The sequence below is a fragment of the Parasteatoda tepidariorum genome, chromosome 8 (genome assembly GCF_982258835.1).
Source record: "Parasteatoda tepidariorum strain Cologne lab strain chromosome 8, Ptep-v5.0, whole genome shotgun sequence".
Lineage (NCBI taxonomy): Eukaryota > Metazoa > Arthropoda > Arachnida > Araneae > Theridiidae > Parasteatoda > Parasteatoda tepidariorum.
The window spans coordinates 7,439,419-7,466,591 of NC_141762.1; the positions used below are offsets into that span (position 1 = coordinate 7,439,419).

General features: G+C 30.1%; 1 protein-coding gene across 1 annotated transcript in view; it reads left to right on the plus strand.

Annotated features, from left to right (window-relative positions):
* LOC107457316 (saccharopine dehydrogenase-like oxidoreductase) overlaps window positions 1-27,173 on the plus strand; it is a 66,232-nt gene that overhangs the window by 13,309 nt on the left and 25,750 nt on the right. The window contains exons 2-7 of the mRNA XM_087149774.1: window positions 8,467-8,573; window positions 12,528-12,608; window positions 15,858-15,987; window positions 17,338-17,384; window positions 17,471-17,613; window positions 20,875-20,992. Coding sequence (XP_087005900.1) covers window positions 8,467-8,573; window positions 12,528-12,608; window positions 15,858-15,987; window positions 17,338-17,384; window positions 17,471-17,613; window positions 20,875-20,992 — 626 coding nt within the window. The remainder of the gene's footprint in view (window positions 1-8,466; window positions 8,574-12,527; window positions 12,609-15,857; window positions 15,988-17,337; window positions 17,385-17,470; window positions 17,614-20,874; window positions 20,993-27,173) is intronic.

Sequence of the window (27,173 nt, forward strand, 5' to 3'; positions counted from 1 at the left end):
AAATCAACAGACGGTGTCAACTGAATATGAGTACTAAACGAGAGATTGTCGCTGAATTACAAAATTTGTTTGAACAACATAATGAATTAATTAAATTATTTAAAACCGCAATTGAACAAATGCCATCTGACGATTACAAAGTAATAATAAAAGCAGATAAAACACCTGTTGGTCAACATCAAAGAAAATTCAACTTACCAACGATTGATGAAGTGGCAATTGTCATAGTTGGTGAAAAATTTACTTCTCGCGACATAATTCTTCATCGTAGAAATGGTGAAGTCCAGAAAGTATCAGAAACGCATCGTTCATATGATGCATTACAATATCCCATTCTATTTTGGCAAGGAGAGGATGGATATCATTTTAATATTAATATGAGAAATCCTACAACTAATGTGGACAAGGACATTAACAAAAAGGCCAGTGCTATGCATTATTATGCACATCGAATGATGATTCGTGAGAATGCTGATAATCATGTATTGAAATGCAGACAATTATTTCATCAATACATTGTTGACATGTATGCAAAAATAGAAAGTGAAAGACTCCTCTACATACAACTAAATCAAGTCAAATTGCGTTCTGAAGAGTACATCCATTTACGTGATGCAGTTGTAAATGATGGCAATCTCAGTGAAATTGGAAAAATAGTCATTTTACCATCGACACATACAGGCAGCCCAAGACACATGCATGAATATGCACAAGATGCAATGACGTATGTTCGTGCATATGGTCGTCCAGAATTTTTCATCACATTTACATGCAACCCAGCATGGGATGAAATAAAGGAGCTTCTATTAACTGGACAATCGCCATCAGATCGTCATGATATTTCTGCACGTGTATTTAAACAAAAGTTAAAATCCTTAATGGATTTTATTGTCAAACACCATGTATTTGGAGAGACGCGCTGTTGGATGTATTCCATTGAATGGCAAGAAAGAGGTTTACCACATGCGCATATTTTAACATGGATGATGGAAAAGATAACACCTAACAGAATTGATGAAATCATCTCTGCAGAAATACCAGACATTGAAATAGATAAAGATTTGCACGAAATTGTCTCAAAAAATATGATTCACGATCCATGTGGTTCACTAAATAATAATTCACCATGCATGTCAGATGGAAAGTGCACAAAGCGGTATCCTAGAGACTTACTTGCTGAAACTATTACAGGCAATGATGGATATCCACTCTATCGACGACGATCTACCGAAGATGGTGGAAAATCCATTAAACTAAAAGTACTCAACAATACTATTGATGTTGATAATCGTTGGGTAGTACCATATTCTCCATTACTACTAAAAACGTATAACGCGCACATAAATGTTGAGTACTGCAATTCAGTGAAAGCTATAAAATATATTTGCAAATATGTGAACAAAGGAAGCGATATGGCAGTGTATGCACTGGAAACTACAACTGCTTCTAACGATGAAGTCACCCAATATCAACTGGGACGCTACATAAGTAGCAATGAGGCTGTATGGCGTATTTTATCATTTTCCATTCATGAGCGATATCCAACGGTTGTTCATTTAGCAGTACATCTTGAAAATGGACAGCGTGTGTATTTTACATCAGAAAATGTACGTGCAAGAGCAATGTCACCACCGCCAACAACATTAACTGAATTTTTCACATTATGTAGAAATGATACCTTTGCAAAGACACTACTGTACTCTCAAGTACCAACTTATTTTACGTGGAATACATCAACAAGAAAATTTCAGCGTCGTAAACAAGGTAGAGCAGTACAAGAATATCTAAATTTATATTCCACAGATGCATTGGGTCGTCTGTACACTGTACAGTCCGCAAAAAAAAAAAGATATCACCCTGAATAACTTTCGTTCTAATGATCCGATTTTCACGAACTAAGTGTCAATCTTAATGGTTCCTGGGGGTGACCTCAAATATGCTAATTAATTAGTGCTAACTATTAATTAAGTTACGAAATCAGACACAAAAACGTACTTTCTCTGAATAAACATATATTTTTTTTTACATATTTGGAATCTAGACACTTGAATTAGGGGGGGTAGACAAAATTTTAAAACAATTGGGTCGTAAATTGGGTTGCAATAAAGGTTTATATATTTGGCGATAGTCCAGAAAACCGCCAAAAAAAGTCGCCTGCGCAAATAAATATTTTAAGATAACCCTTGACTGATTCAAAAGAGAAACGCTTAATTTTACTAGGTTGCTAGGCAACCAATTTCTGACTGTAAAAAAATTGAAATAATGTTTTGTGATTGCTCTGAGAGGTTTAATTAATAGTTAATAGAAAACACCTCGAAGTTTCTAGGCAATAGACAATTTTTAAGTTCATTTATGTCCAAAAAGCAAAATAAATAAATAAATAAATAAAATAAAAAATTATTTTAATCTCTTTTGAAAAGAAAATTTGAATCGATTTATAAGTTTTCAGAATTTAAATACATGAACTTTTTATCTGATATTATTTAGATTATGCTATTTTTGCTATGTTTATTCGAGGATTTCATACTAAAATCAAATTAACATAACTTATAATAGCTATATACAAAATTTCAGGGATAATGATTTTTACAGCTTTAATCGAGTCTTCTAGGCACAAGGTTTTCTGTAATTTACGATTTCTTTTTTCTATAACTCAATGAATTGCTGAATGTTTAGTGGCATTTTAAAAACATTGAAATATGTTATGTTTAAGAATAAGATATTGAAATAATATGTTGCATATTGTATGATTCATTGTTTAAAAAATTGCTTCATTTTGCTAGATATTTACGTTACATGGTTTTCTTTGGATAAAGATGATTAGCAAATAGCATACACATGTTTCGATACATTCTGAAACTTTCGTTCGCAAATTCACCATAAAATGTCGCACAGCATATTCTTCAATTACGATAAGCTACATTTACCACCAAATACTGCTAGTATGATTATTTTTGTTATATATATATATATATATATATATATATATATATATATATATATATATATATATATATATATATATATATATATATATATATATATATATATATATATATATATGTAATACAAAAATTAAATACTTTTGTATTAATAAAAGCATTAAAACTTCATTCCTTTTCATAAAATATCTTTAGTAAAAGATAAGGGTAGAAATTCCATTTTGGGACTTCAAGGCTAAAAACATGCCATTGAATAATAATTAGATTTATACTTCAAAAGAGAAGTTATTTTAAGATCTTTCACTTCCATATATGGAAAGATTAAACGATTTGCTATGAGTAATAAATAATTGATGAGGCGTAAGAATACACAGAAAAAGGCAATATGACTAACCTCTTCACAACCTTTAATCATCCTATAAAATGCAGGAGCAATGTTTTAGCGTGACTTTTTGGTGTATAATGTTTACCAACTAAACTTCGTCAGATCTGACTGTAACTCTGTCTCTCCCTCTCCGTCTGGAGAGGGGTGAAACTGCTATTTCACCATCGTTTAGCTAAATAAAAATGATTATGCACAATATGGACTCCTTAATCATGCTGCTCTGACTGCTAATTTAATAAAAAATAACGGTGTGGTTACACCGATATTAGATATATATATCTGATATGATACTCTCTTTTTAAACAGAGCTCGTAAGGCCCTTAAGATACTGAAATGGGGGCACGAAAACTTAAAAGATTTTTTTTTTCCTAATGCCCGCCTGTGTTAACATCAGTCAATTCAGGCATCTACAGGGCGATAGATATCTGTGTGGCCTAAGGATTCCTAACGAGCATCAAACATTCTCAAAATTAAGTGTTCATTCACTGGAAAATTTAGTGTTTATTCAATTTAAGAACTGTTCCTTCACTTGGTTATCTTACTACTTATTATTTAAACCACCAAAAGCTTAAAACAATATTATGTAAGTTATCTAAATTTTTTTTACATAATTTGCATTTAATAACAAATATGTCGACATGCATTTAATAACAAATACGTCATTTAGCAAAAATTACAAATTTTGAAATTTTTATGATTTTTTTTTTTAAAGACAAGCTAAGCTTAAGTATTCCTTCACTGGTTAGTTTACCCTATAAGATTTTGAGAAATTTGCGATGTTGTGAGAGATGCTTAAAAATGTTGACTGCGTATTTTTATTAATATTTATAAAATATATATTCAAGAAATTGATGAATATTTTATTCCAAATTTATTCATTCGTATGTATATTATTGAAATTTTATCAGTTATTGAGAAAAAAAAATAATCACATTAAAGAAGCACAATCTGTTGTATAATCATATTCTATCAGAAGCATGCTTTTATAAAACTCCACATTCTCTGAATAAAATGTATTTTATTCAATAAAATGTTTTATTCAAATTTCTTTACTAAATTGCAAATAGAATTTTAGACGACTAAAGAAGAAACATCGTATTTTATAGCTTAAAAAAATAAAAATGAAAAGATAAGCAAACGATTATTAGCGAAAAAAATATGAATGAAATTTTATGCTAAGCGCGCGAAGTCAAGTTCCTCGCAAGTTTATCACATTTTAATATTAATCGCTCCATTTAATCATTTCTTCATTGTCGCCAAATTATTTTTTTAAAAATAATTCATTTTAATTTTTCTCAGCTTCTAATAAATAAAAACAGTTGAAACTTTAGATTTTTCAATTGAAAAATATGTAGATTAATATGGTATAAAAAAATTCATACCTTATAATTCAAAAATTTTTCATCCTTAATTTAATTAAATAATAAAAAATAATTAACAATTATTAAAAATTATTTTTTTCGTGAAATTATCTTTGGGTAAATGAGTTTTATGACTGGGTGAAGTTTTCTTCGAATTGCTTTATTAGTTTTTAAAATATGACTAAAAACGTAAAAAGTGAAATTAACATTAAGGGGTACGAACTTTGGATCGCTCTCCTGACCAAACTATGGGGACCATATTTCCCAGATTGCGGCTACCCCCTATATTTTGAAGGTTAAGAATCCAAATATGTAAGAAAAAATATATGTTTATTCAGAGAAAGTACGTTTTTGTGTCTGATTTCGTAACTTAATTAATAGTTAGCACTAATTAATTAGCATATTTGAGGTCACCCCCAGGAACCATTAAGATTAACACTTAGTTCGTGAAAATCCGATCATTAGAACGAAAGTTATTCAGGGTGATATCTTTTTTTTTTTGCCGACTGTACATCCAAATAACGCAGAATGCTTTTACCTGAGATTATTATTAATCAATGTTCGTGGACCAACATCTTTCCAAGAATTAAAAACAGTCAATGGCCATGTGTGCGCTACATTTCGTGAGGCTTGCCTAAAATTAAGTCTCTTAGAAAACGATGCTCATTGGGATATTTCACTCGCTGATGCTTCTAATACAGCTCAACCTCCACAGATACGTACACTATTTTCCATCATACTAACTACATGTTTTTCGGCTAATCCAAAGGATCTTTGGGAAAAATATAAAGACTATATGAGTGAAGACATTTTACATCGCATGCGTAGAATAAATGCTAATCCCAACATTCAATTTACATCAAATATATACAATGGAGCATTGATTTTAATTGAGAATGTATGTTTGACAATAGCCAACAAATCACTGACAGAATTGGGAATGATTGCTCTAAATAGATCTGGTAATGGCATTTTCGATCGTGATATACAACGATAAACGCACTTCGATGTTAATGAATTACAAGCATTTGTTCGAATTAATCTGCCGAAACTGGTATTAGAACAACGAACAGCATATGACACAATTATAAATGCAATATCTAACAAGAGTTGTCGCTTATATTTCTTAGATGCACCTGGAGGTACTGGCAAAACTTTTCTTATTTCAATTATTCTGGCAACTATAAGATCACAAAATAATATTGCACTTTCTATTGCATCATCTGGTATTGCAGCAACTCTTTTGGACGGTGGTCGAACAGCACATTCAGCATTGAAATTGCCATTAAATGTGCAGGTAATCGAAACTCCAACATGTAATATTAGCAAAGATTCTGGTATGGGAAAAGTGCTAAGATCATGTCAGCTTATAATATGGGATGAATGCACCATGGCGCACAAGAAATCATTGGAAGCACTCAATCGCACATTAAAAGATTTGAGAGGAAATGAGCAGCTCTTTGGTGGTGCACTCATTTTGCTAGCTGGTGATTTTAGACAAACTCTACCAATTATACCCCGTTCAACACCAGCAGATGAATTGAATGCATGTCTCAAATCATCAGTATTATGGCGGTATGTGGAGAAAATATCTTTAAAGACCAATATGCGTATTCAATTACAACAAGATCAATCTTCCGAACGATTTGCAAAACAATTGCTAGACATTGGGAATGGTAAAATGGAAATGGACCAATCCACACACTGTATTACATTACCAGAAAACTTTTGTTACATTGTAAAATCCACTGATGAATTAATTGCAAAAGTTTTTCCAAATTTATCGCAGAATTATAAAAATAATCAATGGGTTTGTGAGCGTGCTATATTGGCAGCCAAAAACATTGATGTGAATTTAATAAACTGCAAAATTTAAAATGAAATACCTGATGAAGAAACAACATATAAATCCATAGATACTGTTGTCAATCAAGATGAATCAGTTAATTATCCAATAGAATTTTTAAATTCATTGGATCTACCAGGAATGCCACCGCATATTTTATCTTTGAAAATTGGTTCCCCAATCATCCTTCTACGAAATATAAATCCACCACGACTATGCAATGGGACTAGGCTATCAGTAAAAAAATTGATGAATAACATAATTGAGGCAACCATTTTAAATGGAAAACACCAAGGAGAACATGAACTAATACCACGCATTCCCATGATACCAACAGATACTCCATTTGAATTCAAACGTCTACAGTTTCCTGTACGACTAGCCTTTGCAATGATCATTAACAAAGCACAGGGACAATCATTGCAAGTATGTGGATTGCATTTGATAAATCCATGCTTCACACATGGACAGCTGTACGTTGCACGTTCACGAGTTGGAAAACCATCAAATTTATTTGTTCTTGCACCAGATGGGAAAACAAAAAATATTGTATATTTACAAGTACTACTAAGATAAAGTTCACCATCAATCATCAAATATCCTTCATTTCATGATGTATTGTTTAATACCACAAGTGAAGAAACATGTTTATTCTACCATCAACTATGCATCTATGTTTTGTTATATTCAAGTGACATATATGTAGGGATAATTTTATTATTAATTTTTATTTTGATGTATTGTATAAATTTGATCATTAATCACAGCAACGTGTGAGCGGGTACAGCTAGTACTATATATTGTTTGTCAGGCTTCAAATCACTCATTTCATGCTCAATTATTAATGATTCACTTGCTATCCCATGTAGATTTATGATTGCATTTTTATCAGTTATTGCTGTGGATTTCACATTTTTTTGCTATGTTATCATATACAAGAAATCCCGATTAGCCTGGAGTTTGCCTATTTTTACTTTCTCAAGTGCCGCTGACTGGTTGTGGTCATTATTTGGGTGTAGGTCAGAAAATGGAAATATTGATTTTAGACATACTACTTAAAATATATTTTATGATAATCTACAATTGTTTTCTTCCTAATGATTGAGTTACTCTTATAGATCTTTTCTTGTGCACCAAACTATTTTCAATTCAAATGTGCTCTCTAGGTTTGAAATTAACATTGGACTGAGATCACTAAAATGTAACTTGATCCACCCTATTAGTTGTCTCGCAGACCAGTAATCAATATCAAGGAATGTTTTGGTTATTTAATTTTTGGTTTCAAGTTTTGGTTTGAGTATTTTATTTGTGTTTAGCTGTCACATTTCTTGTACTGTAATTTTTTTTTGTGTCACATTTCCTGTTCTGTAAATTCACTTTATTAACTTTTTTTTTTTTTAGAGAAACTCCAGATAAGGCATCAAGGGTCTGTCTAGGTTTTTCTGGGAGATACCTATTTTGTGAAAATTTAGACATAATTTGTGAAAACTAAAAATTATATTAAAAAATCAATACTAAAATATGGATTTATCGTTTCTCACGGGATACAAAAATAAAATTTTAAGAAAAAGTATTTTGTGAGGCTACCGTTTTTCCTTAAGTTGAATTTGTGAAGGTACCTCTAAACGGTAGAAAATTTGCCCCGGGCAGACCCTTGGACATGTAAGCAGACTAGTGGGAAATATGTATGAGCTGTTTATAACTTTCAGTCACTGGAAAATCGGACAAGTGACTCAATTTTCTGCACCAAGTTCTGAAACCACAGAAATATTTCAGTAGTAGTAGTAGTACTGTGAATGAGCAGAGTTGTTTCAAAATCATAATATCACTATAAAATTTAAATAAGATTGAGAAAAAAAACTTTAAAAAATTCTTTATTATTAATTAAAACTTTTAACAGTTTGTCATACACTCTCTTTTGTCCATTGACAGGTAAAAACTTGGATTCAGTTGACATTATACAGGCTGATACAGGAGATGAATCTTCGTTGGCACATATGTGTAGAAGTTCTGCTGTCATAATTAGCTGTGTTGGACCTGTAAGATTGCTTTTTCCTTTACTATTCATCTTGATGTTGCTATTCCTTTATGTGTTTTGATGTTGCTATTCCCTTATGTTCCTTTATGTGTGAGATAGAAATCTCCTAAAAAGATAAATATACCTTTCCAAGTTTTGCCTAAATAACAATAAATTTAAAAAACAAAGTCAGAACTTCGTAAAATGTAGCCTTCTGTTATTTAGCTTCATTTTTAAGTTATTTAAAGATCGCCAGAAGGGCTTCCAGTGTGTGACCTCCCAACCCTTTTCCAGATTTGGAAAACTTAGTCTGAAAGCCAATAAACTTAAAGGATTATCTAATGTATGAATGTGTTTCAAAGGAAATTATAGGTTTAAGCTATAAAAGCTATATATAAATATAATTATATTAATAAATTGTCGTACTTGTTATAAACCTTAAAAATTGTAATTTGGAAAGCATTTTTCTTTGAAAAAGAATTTAGTTATTTTATTTTAATTTAAAAAGTGTGGTATGAAATACTAATGTAATATTTTATATTTGGGGCTGATGATTATGAAATCTAACACAAAACTGTGAGATCGTGGATTCTATTTCAACTGATGACAGTTTTTCATTATCAATTCTTAATACTGAAAAATGTTTTTCTTATTTTTTAAGCATTCATGTAAAAAACTAATAATTATACAATTATTTAAAAACACTGGAAGGCTCCGCTCCCTGTTCATTTTGCTCACTGACCCTCGTGGTTGCTTCTGCATTCATTGCAGATTAAGAGGAAAAACGGTTTATTTCCATTTTTTTCTACAAAAGTTGCGATTGAATCACTATTTGCATTTTGGAGATCACTAAATTTAGGCAAATCAATTAAAATTGGTACCAATCATTAAAATAGGAAAATTGGTACCGGCCGCAGAGTTATTACTCAATGAAGATGGACTCAAGGGATAGAGTATTCTCCTCCGAATGAGGGGCACCAAGTTCGAATCCCAGAGATGGCTGGTCGATTTGAATTTCACACCCGGCTTTTACTGACCGCTGCGCTGACGTGAAATATCCTCAGTGGTAGGCGAATCATGGGTTAGAGTCCCTTTGCCGTCAGGCTAACCGTGGGAGGTACTCGTGTTCTTCCTCTCTATGTAAAGCAAATACGGGTTTGTTCCATCAAAGTGACCTCCATGAAGGCAAAAACTTCTTTCAATACTTGATCCTGGAGCTCTCTTGTATGCTGGATAGAGTTCAAAATTACAAGGCTACGGAGTTGAACATTACTAGTCGTAAACTCGAAATTGGGTGGACTGTTCAATGACTGTTATAAAATAAACTAGTAATTTGGCCCTCGATAGCTTGGTTGGTAGGGCTATGGACTCCTGTTCGTGAGAATGAGAGTTCGAATTCAGCCGACCGAATAATACCCATGCATAAAATGGTGACTGGTGCATGTTAAATTTGTCGAGGTCACAAACTCCTCCAAGTTTTCATAACAATTCAATACCTCTGGGAACTGATCCAGGAGTTCCCTTGCCTTCTGGATTGGTTTTAAAATTTCAAGGCTACGTGGTTAAACATTGGCTCAAAATTGAGTCAGTTTTTCAACGGCGATTATAAAAAAAAGCTAATAATCAAATTGCATTTTCTTGTATTCTTTCTAACTCCTTGCATATTTTCTACGCACCTTCATAATTTGATGTTTCTAAGTCTTACAGATTTTGAGCTGCAAAGCAAAATGTAACGTAAAGAAAAATTGAAAAAGAAGTTTGCGAAAAATCATTTAAAATTGCAAATAACATGTACATATATTCAAAATTTATATAAACAAAAATTTAAGCATTATTTTGCCCAGGAGAATAAGTTAGGACAATTAGGCATGAATGACGTGCATAAAATAGTGAGAAATAATAATCTCGAAGGTACATTTGCAAACATTGACATTTCACTTCGAATTTTTTTATCCATCGTGATAACTAATTGTAGTCGCGAACGTTCATTCTCCAGACTAAAATTAATAAAAAATGAGTTAAGAAGTAGTATGACTCAAGAAAGATTGAGTAATTGGTCAATTATGAGCATTGATGTCTTACAGGAAATTAATTTTGATGATGTGATAGGAGATTCGCCCCTCGAAAAGAGCGAAAAGTATTGTTACCTTAAATTTTCGGTAAAAAATAATGTAAGCTTTTATAATTAATTTATATGCTTTTTACTCATAAAATAAAATAATTTTCAAAAATTATACAAAATGAAATTTTTTTCTCTAAATTTACTCATAAAGGGCCCCCAGAAAATGACCGGCCCAGGGCCCCTATAAACCTAAAAACGGCTCTATTAATACCAGGCCCGTAAACACGATCGCGCGGTCACCATCGCGGAAATCATTTACTTAGAAAGAAATGACTAAAGTGGAAATTTCCATATCCCGTAATCGTCGGCACTTTCGCAAGTCCTCAAATTAGATTTTTCCGGACAATAGGGCTTTAAGGTAAACAAACATCAAAATATCCTTATTCCATAAAAATAACAAATAGAAGATAATTAAATCATTTTCAATCAACTACGAATAAATTCACGCTATCTTCGTGCTTGTGCTGTTTTCGCAGCTTTTGTTTCAGTTTTAGACTTGGTTTTTAATATCTCCATATTTTAATATGTCATCATGGTGCGTAGCGTTTTTAAAAAGTGCTTATTTTCGATATTCATTTTTTAAAAGCTCTTAAAGGTGCTTTTTCCATTGGGTGAAGGTTTGTATCAGCAATTCACGTTGTATTAAGAGACACACAGGCTCAATTGGCCACAAAATATGAGCTCATGGTCATTCTGTAAGGTCACTCCAGCCCCTGTTTTTATCTTGCATTTAACTTTAGAGAATATTGGCTTATTTTTTGGATGGTTTTTTGAACCGTTAATCTCTGCAGAAAAGATCCTCTCTTGAAAACATTGAACTCATTCTTTTCAATGTCAAACAAGTGGTTTTTCCACTGCACTCTATTCTTTATTTAGTAAAACTTTTACTTAGAGAATTTTAACCATAAAAAAATTAACCCAAGAATATATAATTGATGAAAAATAATATATAGATATATTTTTAAGGCAAACAGTACTTTAAAAAAAGAGGAAATAAATAATTTACTGAATATTAGATTTGGGTCTTGTGCGGTGGCCCCCTCACCTGTCTAACCCGCCCCTACTTAACTCCTTCAACTCATTAAATGTGTTCATATATTTCATTCACTTAAAATATATGTTAAAACAATGCATCCCTTGTCTATTTAACACTGATTTGTTTTTCTCTTTCTCAAAACATATTGAAAGGGTATTTTTCTCTATTAAAGCTTAATTTATGAAATATCCTTTTGTGACTGAAAAAAGGATGCCATGGTTGAAGTTAGCACACCGAACAATATAAAAATGGGCTATTGCTTAATTGCATACACTCTTTCATAATTCAAATGTGTGATAGGATTATTCATTTTTTTCGATTAATGTGCAATTGAAAAAGTTGTTTAAAGGCATGCTGTGAAGCATGAACATGTTTTTTTACATGTATTAATTTATTATAAAAGTAATGTTTCATTGACTTAGTAGATTGTTATAGTAGATAAATTTATTTAGTTAATTTAATTTAATAAATTAATTAATTACTTCATTTTAACTTAGTAGATTGTTGTTGCATTAGAATTGAAGAATTTTTTTAAAAGTAATGTTGCACAGTTATTAAACAATTATTTTGTTATTCATGTATGTTATTTTAATGATTCGAGACAACAATATTGGATACATATATGAACAACTAGAAACAATTTAGTTTTCGTGCAGTTTAGATTGCAAAGCACGCTTTTCACGTATAAAAAGTCTCCCTTTATAAAAATATTTGCTAACAAAAATATTCTATATATTATTGGCACATTTGTAAGCAAATTCATTTGATTGTTTGCACAAATATTATTTTTGATATTTAAGCGATCCACTTTTTTGTAGTATCGATTTTATGGAGAACCTTTAGTTAAGCAATGTGTACTAAATGGAGCACACTATGTCGATGTTAGTGGAGAGCCACAGGTATATCTTTAATATGCTTACATTATTTTTATTTTTTTACTATTATTTTGTTGCTCTTGTTCCAATGTGCTTAGCTGTTTTTTGCATATATGCAGGGACTGATTATCGCCTAGGCGCAATAGGCATGGGCCTCGGGCCCACAATTTTTTAGGGGCCTCAAAAATTAGTAAAGAGTCTAATGAAAGATGGACTATCTTTATTTTGGTTAAAGTATTAAATAAAAAAAATAATTCAGATAATGATTTCAATTGTTTGTGGTCACCAAACTATTTTTATTTTGACTTAACATTGTTTTGTTGTTTTGCTATAAAATATATTTTGCTATAAAATAATTTCAAATAATTTCTAATAATATAAAATTTAAAAATAATTTCAAAATATTTTGTAAGGGGCCCGGAAAATTTGATGGGCCTTGGGCCTGGATTTGTCTTGATCGGTCCTTGCATGTATGTTTAAAATAAAATTAAAATAATGAGTCCGCGGTAGAGCGTAGGTAAAGCTATTGTCAACTTTCGAAAAAATTCAATTTTTTTTTATCAAGACAGTACTTATTTATTACAGGATATCTACTTTTCTAAATTTGGACACTCTTCTGATTAATGTATTAATAAGTGTGTTTTTAAGCTTATCTAAGTGAATATAGTTTATCTACTACATTGCTGGACAATCGCTAAGGTCAGATGATAATATGAATAATAGCAATAAAAAATTGGGGGTAGGAAAATGTGAAAATTAGCGAATGTGCAAGATACAGTAAGACTTGTTTTGTGTAGGCAAATTTTGGATTGTCGACTTGGTTTGTCAAATGACAGTGCTGACAAGAGACTCCTATTGAGCTTTGTTCGAAATCAAAGTTTAACAGGAAACAATCAATCGATAAACTATTTTTTATGTATCTTCTCGCGTCATTTAGATGATTTTACGTGTGACCGTATTATCGGCAGGATTGAAGAAGACTAAACATTTGCAGATGTTGCCAAAGAGGTTGACGTCAGCCACAGAGTTTCAAGCCTTTGGAAATCATTTCAAACAGCTGCAATGCGTCGCAGATATCACGGGGGTAGGTCTTGTTGCAGTTGGAGCAGAGAGGACTGGGCTTGCTTATTATTCTCAGATGGGAGTAGATCCAGTTTCTCATCTGATTGTTGAAGGCAAATGATCTGATTGGTATTGCTGATATTCTACATGTAGTGTCATGGTATGAGTTGGCAAATGTAATTAATGGCAATATGTCCCTCTATGTGTTTGCAACTGGAACTATGACTAGCTAATGCTACATTAGTATTCTGCTACTTCTTCTTTGCCTGTTCCGTGGTGCTGTCAGTGATAAATTTGCATTGAAAATTTGTATGATTTTTTGGGGAGGAGTGTTGCTGGTCGAGAATGCCCTGCATTAGACAAGGACAACCTCATCTGCGCACCGAAAAAATCTACATCCTACAAAATCTAAAAGAAATTTCTACATCCTTGTCGAAAATCGGCAATACATTGCTTAGTCACATTCTTTCAACCAGGGTCCTGCTTTTGTGAATTTGTGCAAATAGGATCCTGTTATTGCAAAAAACTTTTTCAAGGAGTTTTTAAATTGTAAAGACATACAAAATTATGCTCAACACTATAAAGTTATAATTAAAAAAAATTAAATTTTGCAAAATAAACAGCAATTGCTGTTACTAAATTAGAGATGCAGCATGCAAATATTAGGTATTTGGCCTATACTGCTGCAGCGAAATATTCATTTCGGACGAATAAAAGAAGAAGCGTCTGCCGAAGACAAAACTTAGTTTGTTTACATCTGTCTTACTCCCCCCCCCCCTTTCCTGGGAAGGGTTTATTCGATTAACAAAACAATAATGTAGATAAACAAATTTGTAAAGGGTCCGTTAACGGACCCAAATTATATATATATATATATATATATATATATATATATATATATATATATATATATATATATATATATATATATATATATATATATATATATATATATATATATATATATATAAATAAATACAAGTAAACAGAACTCATTAGATAAGTTCATAACGAAGAATAAAACAAAGAAAAATAATAGATATGTGAAAAAGGGGGGGAAATAATAAGTAAAAAATAACAAACAACAGTTTATTAAAAATAATAATAAAGAAAAAAATTAAAAAAATTAAAAAAAAAAAAAATCATGAAACGTTAATTAAAAAACCGGAAAAAAAAGGATATAATCTTTTCTTCAGCCCACACGATTATATCCGCAAAACAGAGTGCTTTCTGATATTGTATTTTTATTTTCTTTTTATTTTATTTTATTATCTTTTTATTTTATTTTCTTTTTATTTTCTTTTTATTTTATTTTATTATCTGTTTTTACATGTTATTTTTACTTATTTGTACTTTTTGTGATCTATTTCATTTGTTGTTATTTTTTAAAAAATTTTTTTGAGTGCTCCTCACACTATTGTATTAATTTATTTAGCTTTGGCTTTATTGATACAATATCAGAAAGCACTCTGTTTTGCGGATATAATCGTGTGGGCTGAAAAAAAGATTATATCCTTTTTTTTCCGGTTTTTTAATTAACATTTCATGATTTTTTTTTTTAATTTTTTTAATTTTTTTCTTTATTATTATTTTTAATAAACTGTTGTTTGTTATTTTTCACTTATTATTTCCCCCCCTTTTTCATATGTCTATTATTTTTCTTTGTTTTATTCTTCGTTATGAACTTATCTAATGAGTTCTGTTTACTTGCAGCTTAAGCGCAATAATATATATATATATATATATATATATATATATATATATATATATATATATATATATATATATATATATATATATATATATATATATATATATGCATATGTGTTACTAACATGTTGATTTTATATTATTTATTTATTTTTTGGAAAAGGAAAAAGAGATTTGTTTATTTTAATTGTTAAAAAGTGTTTGAGTCAGAATAGCGTTTCTGACTGAATTAACTGCTTGAGCTTGGTCAGAACAACTTTCTTGAAGGACGGTCGATCTTTCTTTTTCTTGAGAGCTGTGATGAAGCATTAGGGCTCCACAGTTCAGCAAATCTAAAGTTTAAAAAAAAATATAAATCAAAGCTTTATTATTAATTCTCAAAATAGTATACGAAAAAAAACTATAAAAAAACAATTGTGAGGAGTTACGCTTATAAATTATTAATTTATAGGGGAAATAAAATTTGGTACAGAAGGAATTTACTTTTTTTTTCCATTGCAGTTTTTAGAATCAATGCAATTGAAATATTTTGAGGAAGCTCAAAAGAAAAATCTCTACATAATTGGATCGTGTGGTTTCGACAGCATACCTTCTGATTTTGGTATAGAGTATGTGAGAAAGAAATTTGATGGTAATACCTTTACTTATTCCTTTTTTTTTCTTTTATCTACCCATGACAGTCCAATAAGATATTAAATCCTCTGAATTGTTTTGTTATTATTTCATTCTAATAAGGTATTTTTTTTATGAAAGAATTCCTTAAATTTATCAAAAAATATTAAAATATGTGTCATGTAAATAAAGCTTGTGGGCTTGCTCAAATCTTGATTTAAAATTACTGCCTGAAATTGACTTGTTTAGAGACACTCCGTGAAGTTAACGTTTGTTCAGAGTTAATCAATGTCCCAATATTCCTGATAATGAATATTTTGTTCTTATTTATCCTGATTTTTAACTCTTTAAATATCCTGATTATTATTTTTTACACTGCAATACTACTAAAATATTTTCTGTATGTTGATCTCAAATTTTTATGAGTTGTTCAGTGCTCCATTAATAAGATCATATTGAAAACTCTTAAAACTTCCTGCCAAAAAAAGTAATTTTAAAAATTAAAATACTTCTTTACTTGTCATTCTTTTGCAATAAAACTTGTCTTTATTGTACTGACGCAGAACAAATATTCATCTTTTAATGGTTTTCATTTGTCATGATTTGAAAGTAGTCTGGTAATGTTTACTGCTTCAAAAAATGGTTTCAAAACGAACTATTCAGTTCTTTATTTTTCAGTGTTCTTCAATGCTAATACTAGGGCTTTCTTATCATCTTTGGCGTCTTTGAAATTTTTCAGATTTGAAAACTAGTTAAAATCTGCTAGAGGTTTGTCAAAACAGTATGGGGATTTTCATAACCGAAAAATATGATAAAAGGATAAAATTCATTATAAAAGTTAAAATTCATAAGTATATAATTCATAACTCACAAAATTCATTGAAAAGTAATGTTATACAAACTTTTACAGTTTGAGGGGGTGGTTACTTTAAAACATATAACAATTAAATGGGAAACAAATTAAATGGGAGAGAAGAGGATAATATAAGGCTCTCGTCTTAATAAGGAGACCTAAAAAAGTCTCTTAATAAGGTTAGAATCCCAATGATAGCTAGTTGATAGGAATTCTGATCCCTGCTCGCACCGACCACAGACCTCAAATATCCTGAGTGGTAGATGGATTGTGGGTTAGAATCGCCTGCTGTTGGGCTAACTGTCGAAAGATTTCGTGATTTTCCTATCCACGTCACACAAGTGTAGGTTAAATTAATCAAAAACAGTTTGTCACGAAACTCAAAATGGGTTGGCTGTTCATCTGTTATAAAACAAAATATTTTCATTAGTTTTAAGATTAGCCCCACAATAATATTGCCAACTAATATAATTTAGCAGTACTCTTTCTATTTTAAAAATGATTTTTCACTTGTAGGTGATATTTTGTCAGTAGAGGCCTATCTCACAGAAGAGAGAGAACCTGTTAAGTATTTTCCCGTTTTTTTCTCATTTTGTGACCCTCCTATGGAAATTTTCGTTTTTAACTTTTCTTTCCTTTTTATCTCCAGGGAAGTACTATAAATTTTGCTACTTGGCAGTCAGCTATCCATGGTTTACATCATGCCAATGAGTTAATACCACTCAGGAAGTTATTGAGAGAAAAATTATTTTCCAAGAAAATGCCAGATCCTGAATATAACTTGAAAAAAAGGTGACTTATTTATCTTTATTTGTTCAGCTGCACATTGCACAAAATAAAAAACAGAACATTCTTATAGCTTATGGTATAATAATTGGATTTCGAAATATTGAATTATGACCTTGAACTTTCGACAGTCTGACCTTTAATCAGTTTCAATCAGCTAATCAGTTTGTAAAGAAGATACATTAAGTTATGAAATCTGACTTAAATAATGTACTTTATCTGAATGAACATACCTTTTTTTCCCAACAGATTTGAATTTTTTATCCTGAAACAATAGGGAGGGAGGCAGCTGCGAGCTGGAAATTATGATCACAATAGTTTTTATCAGGGAAGAGGTCAAAAGTTAAGACCTCTAATGTTCATTTAACCATTTGCATATTTTGTTAAATCTCTTTGAGTAATTGAAGCTAATTAAGAACTTTTTGCACTTAATTTACAACTGAGGAATTAGCTTTGTACAAAATTATTTTAAAATAAGGGAGTTTTATAATTTTTAGTAAAAATTATTAGCTCTCTTGAATATTTCCAGAGATAGTGTGAAACAAAAAAGTGCAGTCAACATTAAGAGGCCCAGACTTTCGGTGCATAAAAGATGTACAAAGGTAATACATATAAAATGTGTATTAAAATCAGTAGGAAATTGTGTAGTGTGCAAAATAAAAAAGTGACAACAACTTGAATAATTTTAATGATTAAATTTTCACATACTTAGATGCAGTTTTAATGGCTTAAGAAGCTTGTCTTAAATGTGCTACTTAATCAGTACAGACGATATTAAGTTACAAAATTGTTTACTGAAATTTGTTTTCTCTCAGAATAACGTGTCTTTCTTTTGATGGATTCGGATTCTTGACCCTGAAAATTGGGGTGGTAACCATATATGGCAACGTTACTTTTAAAAAGTAACGAGTAAAAGTACAAGTATTTTTAAAAAAAAGTAACGAGTAAATAGTAAAAAGTTCTTATTTTAAAAAGTAACGAGTAAAAAGTACAAGTAAAAGTACAAGTACTGAACATAAAAAGTAACGATTTAAAAGTACATTTCTAGGAAACCGAAAATTCAAAGTAACCTAAAATTTTATTGAATAATATTCTTATGTTCTTTAATGCTTTTGCAAAATTGTTGTTATTTATTTAATTATTTTTAATTTTGAAAGTTATGGACATTAATTTATTTCTAAATTCGGAAGAATATTATAATATAATTTTATAATATAATCGTATAATATAAATTTAAAATTAAATATAATTTTAATATTAAACTTTTTATGGATTTGCACGAAAAAGAAATTTTATCTATTGATTTTAATTTTTTATTTATTTAAATTACCATTGATTTAAAATTGTTTTACTCTGTAGAAACGCGTTTTAAAAGCACAAACATAAACAAAGCAAATACGGGGTTTCCGATAGCTTTGTGATCTTTGAACTAGTAAAAAATAATTGAATGTGCAGTATAAGTTGAAACAGAACAGTCTACAGTTTTATTTGTAGCTATGGCTAATGCTGAAGTCATGCGAGAAAATCATTTTCCGAACATTTCTGCCTAACGGAATAATTAAAATTTGTAAACGAATTTTAGTATCAGCGGCTAAATTAATACCTTCGAGTTTTCAAGAGTTACAATAGTTTTCTATAGCACAAATAGTTTTGAAGTTTTTAGAGATTTGACTGGGCGTTGTTTAATAAGGTCGGGCATAAACATAATTTTAGTAAAAAATGTACTAGGTAAAAATGTATTTAGTAAAAAATGTGTTAAGTCATTAATGTATTATTAGTGAGTTCAAAAAGAAAATTAAAAAACTTAATAACAAAATCCAACATTTTTTATTTACAATGTATTAAATAAATGCATAAAACTCGAAAATGAATGAAAATAACTTGCTAATTAATATTTTTATTCATTTTGCAAAAAAATTGCATTTCGAAAGTGGTGTCCACGAGTCTGCTGCGAGAATTTCTCAGAACGTGCTTATCCACGCTGAATAAGCACTCCACGGGAGGTCAAGGTATTTAAGCACGAAGTTAGCTGTGAATGTATATATATTGCACATTAATTTTACAAATTAAAAAAACATGATAATTTTTTTTCATTAAATTTTTTTTTAGAAAGCTTACCCAGTTTTGGAAAAAAGTAACGATTTCATTCGACATTTCCGTTACAAATACTTGTACTTTTTCCCTAAAAGAGTAACGAAAGTACAAGTAAAAGTACTAAATTTGGAAAGTAACGAAGTACAAGTAAAAGTACGTACTTTTTACTTGTACCGGCGGTGCAAGTAACGAAAGTAAAAGTACTGCCATCCATGGTGGTAACCACAATCTAGGAAATATGGTCCCAACAGTTTAGAGGGAACACATCAGACTCTGAACTCTGGGCTCCTTACTGTTAATTTCTTGTTCTGCGTGTTTCACTATATCTCAAGAAATTTTAAAGGAAATTTAAACATTTTTATACACAAGGATAAAACTCATTCATCCAAAGATAATTCTATGTAAAAATTTATCTTTTATAATTATCTGTTGTTTTTTTGCAAGTTATTTAATAATTATCAACAAAAAAAGTTTGAATTTTAAGGTATAAAATTTTTTTACTATTTTAAAGTATGCAGTTTTAAATACAAATTTGACTGAAATTGGTCGAATAGTTCTCGTGTCAAAGCATTTAATGTATCGCTGTTTAAAATTGAATAACTTAGACATTATTCAACCAACAAACGATGTAACAATTTGTATACAATACCATTCCAAATTTTCTCAGCTTTTATTAAATAATTATAACAAAAATAATTATTAAATAGAATTATTTTCCAATAACAAATTTTTCAATTGTGCAAAAATCTTTTGATTCATTTAAAAAGTTCTTGAGGTATAGAACAAAATGGTGAAATTAACATTAATAGGTACCAAACGTTGGGCTGCTCTCCTGCCTAAACTATTGGAATTATATTTTTCAGATTGTAGCTACCTTGCTTAGTGTGACAGTCAATTGACCAAAATTGTTGAAAAAAAGGCATTTTTGTTCAGATAAAGTTTGTGTTTGTGCCTTATTTCCCAATGTAAAATATTACCTGCCCTAATGAATTAGCATATGTAAAGTCATCTTCTCAAGTTATTAACATTGATTTCTAAGATGTGGAAATCTGATCATTTGATCAAAAGTTATTCAGGATGCTCTCCTTTTGTCTTATACATATATTAAGATAGAAATGTATTATAATGTATACATAGATAGTTTTGTTTAATTCACAAATAAGATGTTTTTAGGTCTTATCTCTTTAAAAGTGATGATGTTAATGGGTGGTGCTTACCTTTTATCGGCAGTGATAGATCTGTTGTGTTAAGAACTCAGATGTATAATTTTCAGTTCAAAAAAGAAAAGCCAGTAAGTTCAATTTTTTTTGTTGCTAAATGTGTGTTACCATTAAGTAAAGACACACATTTTCTTTCTCAACTCTCTGGTGTCATTTAAAAATTTGTAACTAATTGGGGATTATTTTTCCTTGTTTAGCAATAAACAAACCTTATTCAAGTTATTTTGCAGTACTTCCACTGCAAATACTTATTTAGACATTAAATTTTCAGTTAGTAGTTAGTGGCTAGTAGAATCTTAATAACTTAGTAGCCACTTTTTCTCAAATCTAATGAATTGGTGAACGATACCAATAGAATTTTTTTTTATTTAAAAGTCATTTTTATTTTTTTTACTTTTTCTTTTTGTTGCTTGGATTAAATAATATTTTTCATATTGAAAAAAATCTTTAACTATAAAAAGTTAATTCAACAAAAATAAGATAAATATGCTCTGAAATGTGAACGATGAGTAAATGTGACTGGTTTATTTAATTTAGGTCGCAAGTTTTTTTTGTTGACTTGTTACGTGGGTAGTGGTTATTTCCATGCCCTTATTAATGTGATTCTTGTGTTCTTCCTGATATGGTCTGATGTCTTTGAATAATTTACCTGACTCTTGATTTGGTTGTGCATGCAGACCATCGCCGGAAAAAAAATGCCAGCTTTAAAAAGTGACCTAAACCAACGATGTAACAAGAACCTCCACTGGTAGTTTAAATGTGATTATTTATCACTGAAATGAAAGGGTGACTACCATGACTACTATTTCTTCCAAAATATATCTAAAATGCGACTAATTTTGAAAAAAATGTTTACAAAAAAAATACTGTTGACGTTAGACAGGTCGTCGACAGGAAAGGTCATCGTTAGCTTACTAGAAAACGATACGATGAAAAAAACCATTTGGAAATGATTGAAAAATCCATCAATAGTTGACCAGAAAACGATATGGATTCACGATGAAATGGTTCAATACAAATCTCAAAATAAATTATTATTGAAATGCAAAATTTAAAAATAAAAAACCTTGTGGAAATTGCTGAAAAATTTATAAATAACTGTCGAAAAAATGATCAGAGAATGATTACAATAGAGTTGTCGCAAATTAAATTTATGAACGAGTTTAAAGTTAGAACGAGTTAGTTTGTGTCGTATTAATATCATTCATTAGCAACTTATTAAAATAAAACAATGTCAAAATGACTGCAAAAACTACTAAAGTATGAAAGAAATTGGTGTAAATAAAACGTTTTTCCTTTCTGTATGCACCCATCCGGATAAAGTGTGCCTAAATTTTTTTTAATCTAAAATTCAAAACAGCGCATTGCTTTTCAAAATTCGCCTAGAATAAACCCCATTGTATATAGAGTTTGAAGTACTATAGGCTATGTTTATTTCTCTATGGATGTCCAGTAAGTTGGTGTTCAAGGGAACAATCTATAGTTGCAACATACTCTACTAGTAGTTTGAAGTACTCTAGGCTATGTTTATTTCTCTATGGATGTCCAGTAAGTTGGTGTTCAAGGGAACAATCTATAGTTGCAACATACTCTACTAGTAGTTTGAAGTACTCTAGGCTATGTTTATTTCTCTATGGATGTCCAGTAAGTTGGTGTTCAAGGGAACAATCTATAGTTGCAACATACTCTACTAGTAGTTTGAAGTACTCTAGGCTATGTTTATTTCTCTATGGATGTCCAGTAAGTTGGTGTTCAAGGGAACAATCTATAGTTGCAACATACTCTACTAGTAGTTTGAAGTACTCTAGGCTATGTTTATTTCTCTATGGATGTCCAGTAAGTTGGTGTTCAAGGGAACAATCTATAGTTGCAACATACTCTACTAGTAGTTTGAAGTACTCTAGGCTATGTTTATTTCTCTATGGATGTCCAGTAAGTTGGTGTTCAAGGGAACAATCTATAGTTGCAACATACTCTACTAGTAGTTTGAAGTACTCTAGGCTATGTTTATTTCTCTATGGATGTCCAGTAAGTTGGTGTTCAAGGGAACAATCTATAGTTGCAACATACTCTACTAGTAGTTTGAAGTACTCTAGGCTATGTTTATTTCTCTATGGATGTCCAGTAAGTTGGTGTTCAAGGGAACAATCTATAGTTGCAACATACTCTACTAGTAGTTTGAAGTACTCTAGGCTATGTTTATTTCTCTATGGATGTCCAGTAAGTTGGTGTTCAAGGGAACAATCTATAGTTGCAACATACTCTACTAGTAGTTTGAAGTACTCTAGGCTATGTTTATTTCTCTATGGATGTCCAGTAAGTTGGTGTTCAAGGGAACAATCTATAGTTGCAACATTAAGTTCCGAAGCTGCAACTGTAGAATGTTGATGAGAATTAGTCTCCATTAAAGCTCTGACAGAAGAAATGACGATAAACTAAATTTCTTCAACTTAATATAGATGAACAAAGTGATAAGTTTGGGGAAAGAAAGTGGTGGTGCAATTTCATTTGATAAAAAAAATTAATGAAGTTTAATGAACATAAAATATTGTTCAACTGATAAACAAAATGCTGACATGCTTTATTGAAGTCCTGGGTTCAAATAACTCTGATGAATTTAAATGTGAACTGATAAAATTAGTTTTTTGTTAAAAATCCTACTAAGTAATATTTAGTTAAAAAATCTAAATTGAATGAAGCAAGTATGTTGTATTTATAATTATTAATCTAAAAAATATATTGAGTGACTACACTTGTGTGATATGTATCTTAAAAACAATTGTCTTTCTAATGTTGTAAAAAATCCAAGTAAAATCGGTTGCAACTTAAAAATTCAAAATCTATTCTACGCATGTTTTTGTGTTTAAATGAATGTGTTGTGATTTATTAAATATCTAGCCTACTAATTGGGTTGTTCGTTAGCGTTTTTTTTATTCTAAGTATAGCTTGAAAGGCTTGTTTGAGAAAATGGACATAGCCTAAATTTTTCAAATTTTCCTTTAAAAAATTTTTTACCTTTTTAGATAAAATGATGTTTAGATGAAATAATGGATAAATTCATAATGTGATGTCGTCCATTTGCTTTAATATTCTAAATTTTTCAAAATTAGTCTTTTTTGAAAAATTATTACATAAAAGTCATCAGTTCTTTTTAAGAGTTTGATATGAATCCTATAAATTTATCGTAATGGTATTAAATTGGCGTTAATATAGAATTTTTAAAATCACTTAATTGTTAGTGTTCGAATTGCAAAGCGATATAACTGGCCACTTTGACCCCGAATTCCAGAAATTTGCCTCACAATGATTACGGCTAATATTAAAAGGTTATATATATATATATATATATATATATATATATATATATATATATATATATATATATATATATATATATATATATATATATATATTATATATATATATATATATATATATATATATATATATATATGTAGTCCGTGGATCGAGATTCAGACAGAAAGTAAAAGTTTATTAACAAAAAGCAAACAAACACATACAAATTTAAAAAGAACGCCATCTGGCGGTATAAAAAGAAAAAGACTTCGTAGCTATCCTTCCCAGGGAATGACAACAATCTCCCCCTACGAGAAGGATTTTACTTTTTAACACATATAACAATATACACACAAAAAATATTAATTCTCTTAACATAAATTTCAAATTAAACTTATTTTTTCCAAAGAAAAAATTAACTTCTCAAAAGTTACAGCTTTAGTTAAAAAATCAGAAATATTATCATTAGTATTCTTATAAACAGTTTTCAATATTTTATCTTCTATCATATCTCGCACAAAATGAAATTTAAGATTTACATGCCTGGTTTTGTTAGAAGATTTACCATTATTCAACCAGTCAATAGCTGCTTGGCTATCAGAAAACATATAGTAACAGGAGCATCAATAAATTTTTTACAGTTCAATTCATTTAACATATTTATTATCCAAGTAAGTTCTCGAGCTGTGTCAGCTGCAGCAAATAATTCAGCTTCACATGTTGAAAGTCCTACACATCTTTGTTTTCTACTTTTCCATGCTATAAGAGAATTACCTATCATAATTACACAACCTGAAAAAGATTTTTCTCCTTCTGCATTGCCCCAACTTGCATCCGCACTACAGCTTAAAAAACCGAATTCTTTACTATGAAACAAGACTCTATCTTTTGAACCGTTCAAATATTTCAAAACTCTCTTGGCCAAAACATAATGCCTTTTTTCAGGACGTTTATTAAATTGTGATAAATAACTAGTTACAAAACAGTGTTCAACAATATATGACGTCTTATGATGAGCAAAATAATTTATGATTGTATTTTTTTTTTTTTTTTTTTTTTTTTTTTTTTAAATTTCTATTTTAAATTTATTGTATTACTTTTCTTTGTCGCCTGGACAGGATTTTCCTCTTGACGACGAATATATATTCTTTGTATTTATGTGTTTTTGTTCTCAATAAAGTTATATTTGTTTGTTAAAAATAAAAAAAAAAAAAAAAAAAAAAAGCAATATCTGGTCGGGTTCTATTTGCTAAATATAAAAGTTCACCGACGATTTCCTGATAATCAGTTTGATCTACTAAATCATCAGTAGGATTAAAACATCTATCTTCACCTTTAGTTATGGGAATATTTGTTTTCTTGCAATTTTCCAAACCATATTTTTTCATTAAAGTTTCAATGTAATGAGTTTGAGATAGACCAATTCCGTTTTCTTTTTGTGAAATCTCAATGCCTAAAAATTTTGAATCATTAGTTTTTTCTTTTAATTCAAATGTTTGATTAAGTTTTGAAATAATTTCCTTGTATAATTTCGAATTATTAGAAAATATTGCCAAATCATCTACGTATACACAAATTGCGAAAAAGTCATTATCATTAATTTTAGTAAATACGCAATTGTCAGATGCAAGTTGAGTGAGACCAATCTTTTTAAGTTCATTTTTTAACTTTATATGCCAATTTCTACCAGATTGAGGTAGACCATAAATACTTTTATTTAATTTACACACTTTATTTTTACCATATTTATCTTCAAAACCTGGAGGTAGTTCCATATACAGAGTTCCATCAATATCACCATATAAATATGCAGTTTTAATATCAAAAAATTTAACAAATAAATCCATTTTTGCTGCTAAAGCAATTAATAACCTGAATGATTCAATATTTACCACAGGTGAATATGATTCAGAATAATCAAAATTTTTTATTTGATTAAACCCTGCTGCAACCAGTCGCGCTTTGTAAATTTTGTTTTTATCGTTATTTTTAATTGTGTACACCCATTTACTTTTTATTATTTTTTCCTTCTTAGGCCTCTCAATTAATTCGAAAACCTTATGTTTCTCTATCGAAAGAAGTTCGTTTTCCATTGCGGTTTTCCACTCGGAATATTTATTGCTATTTATCGCCTGGTCATAATTATGAGGAATAGATGATCCTTTCAAGGCTAAGTTCGCGTTAGCTGATATTTTATTTTTAATTCTTTCAGAACGTCTTAATGCCGGAGTATTTTGATTATTTTCGTTTTGCGAATCGGCACTTTCTTGGGACGATTTATGAGAAAAAGAATGTTCACTGCTTGATTCAGTTCGAGGGGAGTTTTGGGTTTCAGTTTCGATCTGTGGTAGAGATATATTAAAGTGGGTCAAATCCTCAATGTTCCATATGCTACATTCATTTTTGTTTGTCAGAAATTTACTTCCCCTTAATGATTCGTTAAATTTAACAGATCGCTCTTCAATTACAATATTTTTATCGACATCATATATTCTATAAGCGCGCCTTTCTCTAGAATAACCGACGAAAATCCCACGTTTTCCCGGAACATCAAATTTATTACGGAATTGTTTAGGTATATGAAAATAAACGACGCATCCAAATACTTTTAAGTAGTTAAGTTTAGGTTCTTTTCCTGACCATATTTCAATCGGAAGATTCTGTTTATTTTTACGCGGTGTAAGATTAGAAATGTGTGTGCTAAAATTTATTGCTTCAGCCCAAAATTTTAATGGTAATTCACTTTCATATAATAATATCCTAGCCCTTTCTACTAATACTCTTATGGCTCGCTCAGCACATCCATTTGACGAAGGATTATACGGTACTGTTTTTTCATGTATGATCCCGTATTTTTCTAGAAAACTATCAATCTCGTTATTGACAAATTCTAGACCATTATCTGTTCTGAATCTTTTGATTTTCTTATTCATTAAATTTTCATATCTTTCTTTA